General features: G+C 41.7%; 1 protein-coding gene across 8 annotated transcripts in view; it reads left to right on the top strand.

Annotated features, from left to right (window-relative positions):
- The window catches only part of kansl1a (KAT8 regulatory NSL complex subunit 1a), a 34,156-nt gene extending 24,842 nt beyond the window's left edge, over positions 1–9,314 (top strand). For 5 of the 8 annotated variants that reach the window (XM_037080910.1, XM_037080909.1, XM_037080916.1 and 2 more), the window contains 9 exons: positions 2,269–2,434; positions 2,956–3,111; positions 4,229–4,447; positions 4,556–4,710; positions 6,265–6,389; positions 6,522–6,579; positions 7,202–7,314; positions 7,404–7,656; positions 8,042–9,314. In XM_037080910.1, coding sequence (XP_036936805.1) covers positions 2,269–2,434; positions 2,956–3,111; positions 4,229–4,447; positions 4,556–4,710; positions 6,265–6,389; positions 6,522–6,579; positions 7,202–7,314; positions 7,404–7,656; positions 8,042–8,254 — 1,458 coding nt within the window. In that variant the 3' untranslated portion in view covers positions 8,255–9,314. The remainder of the gene's footprint in view (positions 1–2,268; positions 2,435–2,955; positions 3,112–4,228; positions 4,448–4,555; positions 4,711–6,264; positions 6,390–6,521; positions 6,580–7,201; positions 7,315–7,403; positions 7,657–8,041) is intronic. The other 3 variants (XM_037080913.1, XM_037080914.1, XM_037080915.1) reach the window with 3 other exon arrangements.
- The last annotated feature ends 1,886 nt before the right edge of the window (positions 9,315–11,200 follow it).

An 11,200-nucleotide genomic window follows, 5' to 3' on the forward strand; every position in this document is an offset into this window, starting at 1 on the left:
GAGAGTGTGGTTGTATAAATGTGTGCGAGGTGAGAATGTAGGATTATTGGTTGCAGAGAGTCATGAAGTGAACTTTTTTATTCTTGAAGAACATCCTCTGTGTTTAACGCTGAACTCACTGATGAGTTCTGCGGTTTGTAACTTTATGGCTGACTTTAAAAACTAGGGCGAACAACAAAGAGGAGTAATCAGCCTTGTGACAACTCACAAGTTTTATTTGAAAAAAGGAAAACATGGAACCATTGGCTGCTTTTCCTCTGCACGCACACACGCACGCACACACACAAAACACCCCCACTCAAGTTTGGCATTTAAAATGTCTTACATGAGCTCTATGCATACATTTTTTTTAACAATGCAATGAGATTTCTCATTGGTGCTTTTTGTAGATTTTGATGGTATGATTATACTGCTTGCTCACAACACAGCGGATGTATAAAGTCACATGAGCATCTCTAATAAGAGGTTTTATTGTATTTTGTCTCCACTCCATTCTCCTGCCTTTCAAAGTAGAATTAATACAGTACAAACTAATGAATAAACATACACACAAATCAAATCAGGTCAAAGTGCAGATTTTGTAAAAATAACAGACAGAAATTGGAAACATCCCTTACGCAGGTGTTGTGCCCTTGAAGGGATTACATGCTGTTTTGGTGAGGATTAATTTATAAGAGGTGCAACGCTCCTTTTCCTGCTTTGTTATTGTTGGTTTACATGGCAGTGAAAGCCCAGTTCTTAACACTGCTCTCGTGAAAAATATTGTGCCATAGGGAGCAGGAACACTATGTGAAGTTGAGCCTTGACGGTTACGAAGCTGTGGCATTTGAAAGTGCGGGTACTTCCTCATTCTCTTCCGGGTTTTTAAATCGACACTCCCAGTTAGCTGTCCGTAGAGACTGTTGGGTAGGTTACAGTGCTCAGACCCTCACAGTGGTTACGTTCTGAAGCACAAAAACAGTCCTGTGGGAAGCTGCATCATTGCTGGATTTTTGTGTGAAGTCAGCCGAAGCTTACACGTCATCCTGTCCACTGTTTGGCTGCGGACCAGCAGTTCAGTCACACCCATGTTCACACACAGACCTGTAGCTCTCAGTCAGACATGGATGTTATATAGTGGGCTGTATATATATCAGTGTCCTGATGCAGAAACAAACAAACATACTTTAATCAGGACTAAAATCTTTGGATTTGAGTACATAAACTTAACTGTGAAGCTACAGAATGATCTAAAAATATTCAATATCACCTTTTAATCACGGCATCCCCAGTGCCACTGTTACATTAACAGTTTTAAGTACAATCTGAAAAGGTGTGTTCAGTCCTTTAGATTTTACTTGTATTTATTCTCGTTTATATGCCTTATCATTATGAGCAGCCAATTCAAATGCCCTATCTCAGTAATGCTTTGAGGGGGATTTCTTCAAATTTGGCACAAACACCCACTTGGACTGAAGGATGAACTGATTAGGTTGTGTTGGTCATAGTTTTAAGGTCACTGTGACCTCACAGCCATGATTTTGTCCTCAGCTTCTTTAGCAAACAACTTACAGGTGCAATATGTAAGAATTTAAGATTAAAACATGGAACAGATAGAACTTAAATTGTATAGAGAAAATGAAGACACACAGGTTGTCTATGTATTGTAATGTAGAGATCTCTGTTGGGGTTAGCATGTTAACCAGCTTGCCCTGGTGTTACCTGTCTAAAGCTCCTGTGCTAGCTGTATAAACAACATTTCATTCAGTCTGAGTTGTCCTTGTTGTGTAGATTGAAGAGACGCTAGCACAGCAATGTAATACGTGGAGAAAACACAGCAGAAGCAACTGATCAGATCAGATCAGGTCAGAATAACAACTTGAACTTTACATATTGTTGCTGAAACTGACAACCAAAGTTTGTTGATTTCACATATCTAAACAATGTGACTCAACATCCCTTTTTCTGCCCGGAAGTGACAGTTGTTGTTAGACGTCACAGTGATTCGCTCTATACAGCCGGTTTGATTATTCTGCTGTCCAGTTCTGAGTACAACTAATATTAGTCCCTTTAAAAATCCAGGCACTCTGTCACCATGACGCTGATGGCTTTTGAAGAGGGAAATGTTTTGTTTGTTTTTTTCTGGGGTGACTCACTTTACTCCTGTGGTGCATTAAAATGTAGAAGATTTCCAGAACCCTGAGTAATATGTTCTTAATGGGTTAATCTCGACTTGTTATCCACACACGCTGCTGAACTTTACATGGTTTTCCTGTTGTGCTCCCACAGGCCCCGAGAAGCAGCTGTGTCCAGTGTAACTGCAGGGTCAACCCCAGCTGTGTGATGTGTGGTGGCTGGCCCACCCCCAGAGAGGACCCTCAGTATGAGCTGCCCACCCTGGAGCGCCTGTCAAGACTGGATCTTGGCGTCCACCCCATCCTCTCCTTCCCTGACGGTCAGTGCTCAGTTTACGCAGGCATTTCCTACTTTACATCTGGAGGGGAAGACAAACAGGGAGTGGCCTCACACAGGCAGGAAGTCCTTCGGGAACATTTTTCAGCGATTTGGACAATCTTCTCAAGCTGTAATGGGTGTCATGTTCCCCTGAATAAGTGTTGTTTTCTCAGTGGCTGGGTCCTTTCACCATTCAGTGATTCACTGATGTCCTTTTAGCTTTCAGAGTCTTGTTTTAATGTGTGTATTTCAAGGAATTTGTTTTATCTCACAAAACAAAACACGAACTACATTAGACTGATGCATAATTGAGACAAAGTTGTATTTACAACCACACGACCACAATGGATTTGGCTCGAATAGCAGATCGCCCATGGCATTGTATAAATCTTGCATGCCGTCGTGAATTGCTAATGTTGAGCTACAGATGGCAAATCTGACGTATGCTGCTTCACACTTGGTTGCACGCTGGTGAGATCTCCTAATTTAGTTTCCTAACACCGGTGTTTACTCGTCCCTCAGACGTTTGTATAGGCCTACGTCTGCAGCAGGTGATGAAGAGCCAGTGGCAGAACAAGTCGCTGGAAAGGAGTAAACCACTGAAGAAGCTCTCCCTCAAACACAAGCTGTCCTCGTCCAAAGAGAAGCACAAGTTCACCAACTCACTTATGGCAGTCAGTAAGTACAAATGAGGCTTTCAAACGCTTTGACAATCAGACACATGACTACAAATTAAACTTCGTGAGGTGTGTGCATATTACCTACAAGCTGGTAAGTAATTCAAGACTTATCAGTTTTAGAAATAAACATGAGATGAGGAAACACTCATAAGAATAAGAGGCAAACTGTGTCACCATGAAATTGTGATAAAAGCCAATAAATACTAAAGTCATGATGAAATATTTTTTTCATACAACCGGTTCATCTCAGGTTGTTTTCGTTTCACAACGTTTGTCCTAGTAACTGTTTGATTTCACAACACCTCTTACCGTTACGTGATTGGCTGTTGCCGCCCAGCCCCGGTGAAAACAACCTATGTCACAGCTCCACAGAAGCTTCACTTTTTTTTATTTTAGTGCTGAAATATACATCGACACATTTCATACCCTGTGTAGTGAATATTATGAATTTAGGAGCTCGTGGAACCCCAGTAAAATCATCAACTGCCTGTCAGCAGTGTTTCCAGTACATTCATTCAGGAGTTGTGGAGTTCAAGGAGTTGTCTTCAGCTAGATGAAATTGGAAATTAAATATTAAAATTTAGATGACAAAAGGAAGAAAAAAATCAAATTACTACGAGAAAAAGTTAAAGCCAAGAACAACAGGGATGGACATGGAGCAAATATCTAAATGTATCCCTCCACTGTAACAAAACACTGATCTGTCTAGTATGTAGAAATACAGCTAGACTCATTTCTAAGTTTTGAATAAGTATGTAAGAAATATTTTTATTTTCTTGCTGCTTTTTTATTCTGTAATATAAAATTCTGAATGTCTGAAGACATATTGATCACAGTAGCAGAGCATGGTGTTTACCAGTGAGGTATGGCTTGTGACTGAACGCACACTCCCACACAGAGCTTCCTCTGCTGCAGCGCTGCAGTGTAACGAACTGCATGTACTGAAGTTCTGTACCAAAGCACTGTTTTGAGGTACTTGTACATAAGTATGTGAGCTTCCATCTATGTCAAAATGATCTAAATAAATCTATGGACAAGCCTGGAAGTTTTAAGTTATGGAAAAATGGCAAATCTGTAGGAGCCCCTATTAATAAAAATATTATGGCTGTTTGCTGGTGTTTCAGGACTGGGCCACTATAAGAACCGTGCTGAGAAGCCGAGGACAGTGGAAAGCAGCGTGGGCAGCAGCAGCGCTGTTCTGAACACGGCCCGGCTCGAGGGCCAGGCCGTGTGCAAGACCGAGCGACTGCAGGCCCTCTCCACCCCGCTAGGGCCCTTCGACAAGAACTATAGCCGCAAGAGGTTAAGAGAGCACTCGCTGGACAGGACTGACTGTGAGTGTTAAATGAATCCAGCCCTGCTATAAATGTACTCTCTTTTAGGCCTCTTTTTGATGTGATGTGTGTGAAAACTGTAAGTAATTTGAAATCTGTGTCCTCCAGCCTCCCCCAAACTGTTCCTGGATACGAGCAGCCCCTGCACGACTCTGGCCAACATGCACTCATCACTTCACAGCCCCCTCCAACGCCAGCTGTCCACGTCCTCAGAGAACTCCACACCGCTGGGCCCCGGCAGCCAGAGCGTCCCGAGCACACCTGTAAGACAAACACCGCACCACGTCTCACTTCCTGTTTGCTTACTGAATTAGCTGTCTGCAAAGATGTCCCCAAGTAACACACCCTTTTTATTTCCTTGACTGATGTGTGCAAGTCTCCCTAACACGAGTGTAAATCATTTAAATTAGAAGCAGTTCAGTGTGAGGTGGCTGCTGTGTGCTTTGAGACATGAAACTTGAGAAATACAATAAGTGTGAGAGTATGTGGCCTAAATACAGTCTGATATCAGACACGGGTGACATGCAAAACAAAGATAAAGCTTGTGAGAGAGCAGATGAGAAAGAGAAACCAAACTGAAACTTCATTTGCCTTGTGGGTTTTTTTTTTTTTGTTTGTAATGTTTTTTTTTTTTTGTGGTTTCGGAAGCAAAGAAAGTGCCGGCAAACAAAACACTGCAGACTCTGAGTAGTCTGAACAGTTATCAGGCAAGCAGTCGTTTTGGATGCTACTGCAGATTTTACAGATGAGCATGAGGAATATTTTCAACTCTTTTTGTGTTAGAAATTGCCCTCAGAAGTCACACAACATAACAACACAGTGTATGGTCTGTGAAAGCCCTGAACGATGATGAGTTGGACATATTTTTTTCCTCAATTTTCCCATCATGACAAGTGAAATTCTGTTCTGTCAGATAACAAGAAACTTTTCTTGAGATCTTTTGAAAACAAGCCTTGTTATCCTGAGATGACAAGATAAATGAATCCTTATTTCTTATAGTTTAATATATTTTTTGATCAGTGGCATGCCGGCATCCTTACATGGCATTTTAACAAGTGCATCAACTGATTCATGCTGAAAAAAGTTGAGGTGGTTTTGCTTTGAAATGGCCAAAACCCAGCTCACAGAACAGTGTATGCAGTGGTCTGCTCTTATGACTCATATGAAGTTGTTTTGTCGTGATAAATCATCTCGTGATCTTGGGAAAACAACATTTGTTATCTTGTGATATTGATAGTGATAATGTTTTCTTGAGCTCTCGAGAAAATTATGTCATTATCCCAATTAATTCTCACCCCCACCTGCAATAAATAACACCTCTGAAGATTTCATAGTTCAGATGTTGTAGAAATGATGTCACAGAACTGCTGAATGGACCCCGATGTCACTTGGTGTTGTATAAACTAAATACATCTATATTCAGAGTGTCTGCAGGTTATTAAAAAGTCTAAAAATGTCTTCAGTTGGATAAATATTTGATTATTTAATATTTTTGGTCGAAATGAGTCAAAGATTTCCTGCAAATCCACATTTCTTTAAACATAACGCCCTCTATAACACTGTATGTTCACTTCATACTTGCACTTACATGTTAATTAAATACTTGAACTCACGCTAATAACCATTTGTCCTCCATACAACCTGCAGGGCCACACATGTACTATACACACTTTATGCTTGCCTGCAAAACTTGAAAAAGAAAAAAACATGATTAATCCAGGAATCTGATTTGAAAATAATCTGAACACGTTCTAAAAGAGATTCAGTTTAATTATCAGAGCCTGATATTGACTCCTCGCACCCTGTTTGTCCCCCAGCAGCAGCCCATCAAGAGGAGGCGAGGTGAAAGCTCCTTTGACATCAACAACATCGTAATCCCCATGTCTGTGGCTGCCACCACCCGGGTGGAGAAGCTGCAGTACAAAGAGATTCTCACACCCAGGTAAATTATCCACATGATGTGTATTCTGTGAGTCACTGGCTCGTCTGGTCGGGTTCCTTTTTTCACAGTATTTATATTCTTCTCAAAAAAGCTGGTCTCCTGTGCTCATGTTTGATTTTTCTGTGTGTGTAGTTGGCGATCAGTGGACATCTTCTCTCAGCCCATAACTGAAGAGGAAAACGAACGAGAGGTGAGTGTTTACTGGTGTTTATATATCAGGTGTCCAACATCAGGATCACCTGAGTTTCACACATGGTACTTTAAAATGTGCAGAAGCTCCGTCGTTATTTATTAACACATAATATCACCTGTAAACTCAGTTATGCTGTCTGTCAGCGAATGAACAGTGACACCTGGTGGTCAAAATTTCAAGGTTATCTCTTTGTGCTGTCAGTAGTACACACAGTCTGGAAAATCCCCAGACTGTTTTGGTACTATTGCTCTGAACTCTGACCTAAATATGATTCATATTAATTAGTTTTGTGTGAAAACTGTTTGATTTTCAACATAATCTGGTGTTTCATCAATACAGTCACTCATAAAAAACACAAACTGTTAAACATTTACAAGAACAAATAACATTGATGTTGCTGTATTTGTTTTTCTCCGGGTGTAAAAATTGTGCGGATTAGAAAAATCATGATCAAGTGATACAAAACAAACATCCATTTATTTCTGTAGATTTAAAAGATCTCTTTATCTTTACAGTTAGATTTATAGCAAGAAATATAATGCGATGAAAGCTGTCGGTTTAAAAATGTGAAAACAACAAATTTCTGTCAGCTGATTAAAAGTTTTCTGTGCGTCTGCAGGTGGAGGATCTGACAGACGCAGCCTTCACGGTGCTCCATCAGGCCCAAGAGGATCAGGAGCGTTCCCGCTGGACCTGGATGGCGCTGGCTCCGGCTAAGAGGAGGGGCAGCAGGTTGGTACAGCGCTGAAAACACACACAGTGACACACTCATTTTGGGTCGCAGGCTGTAGATGTAAACTCTGATCCGTGTCGTCCATCAGGTCGTACAAGTCTGTGGACGGGCGAACCACTCCGCTGCTGTGCGGGACCAACCCTCCCACCCCTCAGCCCGCGTCTCCGGACCCGGGTCACTGCCCCATGCTGCACGACTACAGTCACGTGCCGTCACCCATGAGTCCAGCCAGCCCCGACACCACCTCCAACCCCCACACGCCCTGCTCCAGAGACTCCCACCGGCTGCTGTCCAGTGAGGACACGCGGTGCTCCACGCCGGACTTCACCTTTGAAGAGCGGGTACGTGCTGTGACTAACTGTGGTTCAGGGGCTGGACAATGGACTGTTTTCAACGCTAGTTATGTGCTTCAATTTGATCATTTTCAACATAAACTGGTGTTTCATCAACACAATAAAATGATCCCTTTGTCACTGGGTTTGTTGACTTCTGGTATTTTAATAGACAAGACGATTTGTTAAACTGAAGAGTCCAATATTTGTAGACAAACTTAGTGCTGCATGTGTTCGATGAAAAAGACTTTGTGAGTCTGGAAATATTTGATTGAGGCACCATGAGGTGATTGAATTTTACTACTAAAATCTAATATGAGCCTTGTTGTTTGTTAGCCAGGATTATATAGAAATGTTCTCATTGTCTTTACTGAACGTTGTGTGGTATTTGCAGACGGTAGCGCCGTGGGAACGCCGCAGCTTCCCGTTGCCAGAAGACCCGGCCCCGGAGCCCGAGTCAGAGAGCGACCACCACATCAGGCCCAGAATGCGCAGCATCTCAGGGTGCCGAGCCGCCACCTACGGACGGCTCGATTCGGACGAAATGGAGCTGCCGTGTGACGACGACGGCAGCGGCCCGAAACACAAGGCCCCCACCCACCGATGAATGACTGACAGGCTGAGGTCCCCCCCCCACCCCCCGACCCCTCCACCCACCTACAGCTCCTCTCTGGCATTAACAAGCAGAACCTCAAAGCAGAATAAGATATTAAATGGGTTCCTGTTGTTTGATATTCAAACATCAGTCTAATACTTTTCACAGTTTTTAGTGAACATTATGGAGATAGAAGCCTTTCCCTACACTTGTTTTTGTCACAGGAAAAAAAGGATAAATGTAAAAAAAAATAATAAAATCCAAAAAAAAAAAAAGTATAAAACAACACGTTACAAAAAATGTTTTCTGTAGTAGGCTAAACAATGTACATGGGGGCTTAGTGGTGTTTCATATGTCGCGTGTACACTTGTAGCGCACTATGTAGCGGACTCCTCAAAATATGGCCAAAGGGTGTTTTCTATTGACTAGTTTGCTTGTAATTCCCATGTACATTTTTAGTGGAGTGACAAATAACAAAACAAGAAAAAATCCCCCCTTCCTCCCCCTCGTCCTCCTCATCCAAATAAACAGGTACATTTGAGATGTGGTTCCCTTCTTCTCCCTCTAGAGGTCGCCTGAAATCACCAGAGCACTTCTCCAACTGCCAAGTCTAGTTTTTGTTGCTTTCTTTGTTTTTCATTCCTGACTTGTTTTATTTGTTGTAACACATTATTTTGTGTTTTTTTTTGGTTTTTTTTTTGTTTTTTTTGAAAGAGTAAATCATTCCTTTACAGAGTGTCCAGCTCCCGTCTCCCCACCCCCCGCGGCCTCCTCTCACACTCTCAGTTCTGTTTCTCAAAGAGGCGTGGAGAGGACCGGGGTGTCCTTCGAGCACTTGCCCTACAGAAAGCGCTGCTGCATGCTGGAAAACATGCTCATGTTAGTCTTATCACAACAGCACACAGTAAGAGTTCCACTTATTATAAGGAAGTAATAAATCGCAGGTTAACAGGGATGATTGTACCATCTGCTAAGTTCACTCCCTCCTCCTCTTTGCGTACAGTCGTTGCTGTATTAGAAAATTGTGGATGAATAAAGACGTAACACAATTGTCCCCCCCACCCCACCCTCCTCTTCTTTCTGGTTCAGCTTGACAAGTTTTCTCTCTTGCAAAACATTTCAAATGTAGCAGCTCTCGGCTAGAAGCCACCCCGAGCTCAGGTTTTTCAATTTAAGGGAAGATTTTATTTTCTGCTGTTTAATAGTTTCACTCTCGGATCACTCTCTCTGATCAGATTTAGACTACTCTGTTGCAAGATGGATTTTGTTTTCTGCCACCCCACAGTGTCATAACCACACTCTTTGCCCCCTCCCCCTCCCCCCATCCTTAAGTAACTAATTGCTATGCAAAAAAAATCTATGGTTGTTTTCATTTTACACCTCTTTTTATGCCACAGCCATTCAATCACTGTTTTTTCTTTCGTAGTTAAGCAAGATGTCAATGTACCTGTTCGATTGTTGCAGCAGTTAACCTAATCAAAAAGCAGACTTTTTTTTTTTTTCTTCTTTGTTTTTTTTTTTTTCTTTTTTGTAAATAGTACCATTAAAACATTTATGTTTAACTTGGACTAACTGTTCTGGCCTCAAGTCCTTCAGTGTCTGAATCACTCCCTCGATCACTCGCTCACTCATTGTTCACTGTGGAATTTACGTGTTTACACTTTGTGGCATCATGACTGTTAGTTTTGCACCAACGAACATCTAAGAAGACAAATTTAGGATGCATCATTTGGATTTCTGCTGATCTCCAGATCATCTACAGCAGATATTTTCTAGCAGAAAGAAACCCTGAAAACAAGATGTTTTCATAACAATATGGAGGAACTGGTACTTTGAATTTAAGCCATCCCAAGTGTGCAATATACACATCCAGGCTCCCTCCTCAGATTTGAGACTTGATTAGGGACACTGACTGCAGAACGGGTCATGGTCACGTTACCTTCCAGCTTCTGGATGATGCTCCAGTGGGATTTGAACCCTCAGTGTTCTTGGTGTACCATTGGGCACATGACAGGTCATGCCCCACAAATGCATTTCACCATCACCGTCATGCCACTAACAGCAGCACTCAGCCTTGAGTTTAATCTTGTGATTAATACAGTTACCAGCTAGATTAAAGATGTGGTGTCTTATCAAAATGTATCAGTCCTTTAGAAGAAATCTCTCAAAATAATAACATCTTATTTCAGTTTCCTGGAAACACGTGAGACAATTTCTAGTCTCTCTCTGCCGACCAGCCAACTAATAATAATTAGACTGATGGTAACACGCATGTTTGTGAACTATATTTGATGGCTTGCATGATCTTTTTAGTCTTCCTTGTCATTCAAATACCTGAAATGGCCCCAGTGTGCTCTTTAAAACACTCTGAGCAACAAAAAGTCCATGTTGTTCCCACATTGAGTTGACGCACATAACCACTCTGAAGCTGGAAGAACGACTTTAAACTCAGGCATTGTGAGCGTTGGTTTTCAATCCGGGAGTCAGGACACCCAAGTGGATCACAAGTTAATTTCCAGGGGTTGCCAGATGTGTAATACGGGGAATAGTTTGTACGTTACGTTGCCTGAACCACTGGTATGATTTGTATTTAAATAGATTTAGAGTTTGTCTGTGACAGTTAACATCACTGGACACACACACACACACACACAAAAAACATCCTTGGGTGTAAAGTCCAAAGATAAAGTTGGGAACAGAACCGTCCCTCCTGTCATAATGTCATGAGTCAAACATGAGGATTGTTGTGACGAACACAAACCTGATTTTGCCGATTGTGATTCTCAACCATGTGAATTTAAAGAAACACAAAAACTGATTCTGATAATCTGAAAAATGGTAAATATCAGATCCAATAATCAGTTGACCCACAGTGTAGAGTTTATTCTGCACATAGATGTAAATGTGTTATTTACTTTAACATGTTCTTTAGTATATTAACACTAGAAAACAATAACT

The sequence above is a fragment of the Acanthopagrus latus genome, chromosome 20 (assembly GCF_904848185.1).
Source record: "Acanthopagrus latus isolate v.2019 chromosome 20, fAcaLat1.1, whole genome shotgun sequence".
NCBI classification, from domain to species: domain Eukaryota; kingdom Metazoa; phylum Chordata; class Actinopteri; order Spariformes; family Sparidae; genus Acanthopagrus; species Acanthopagrus latus.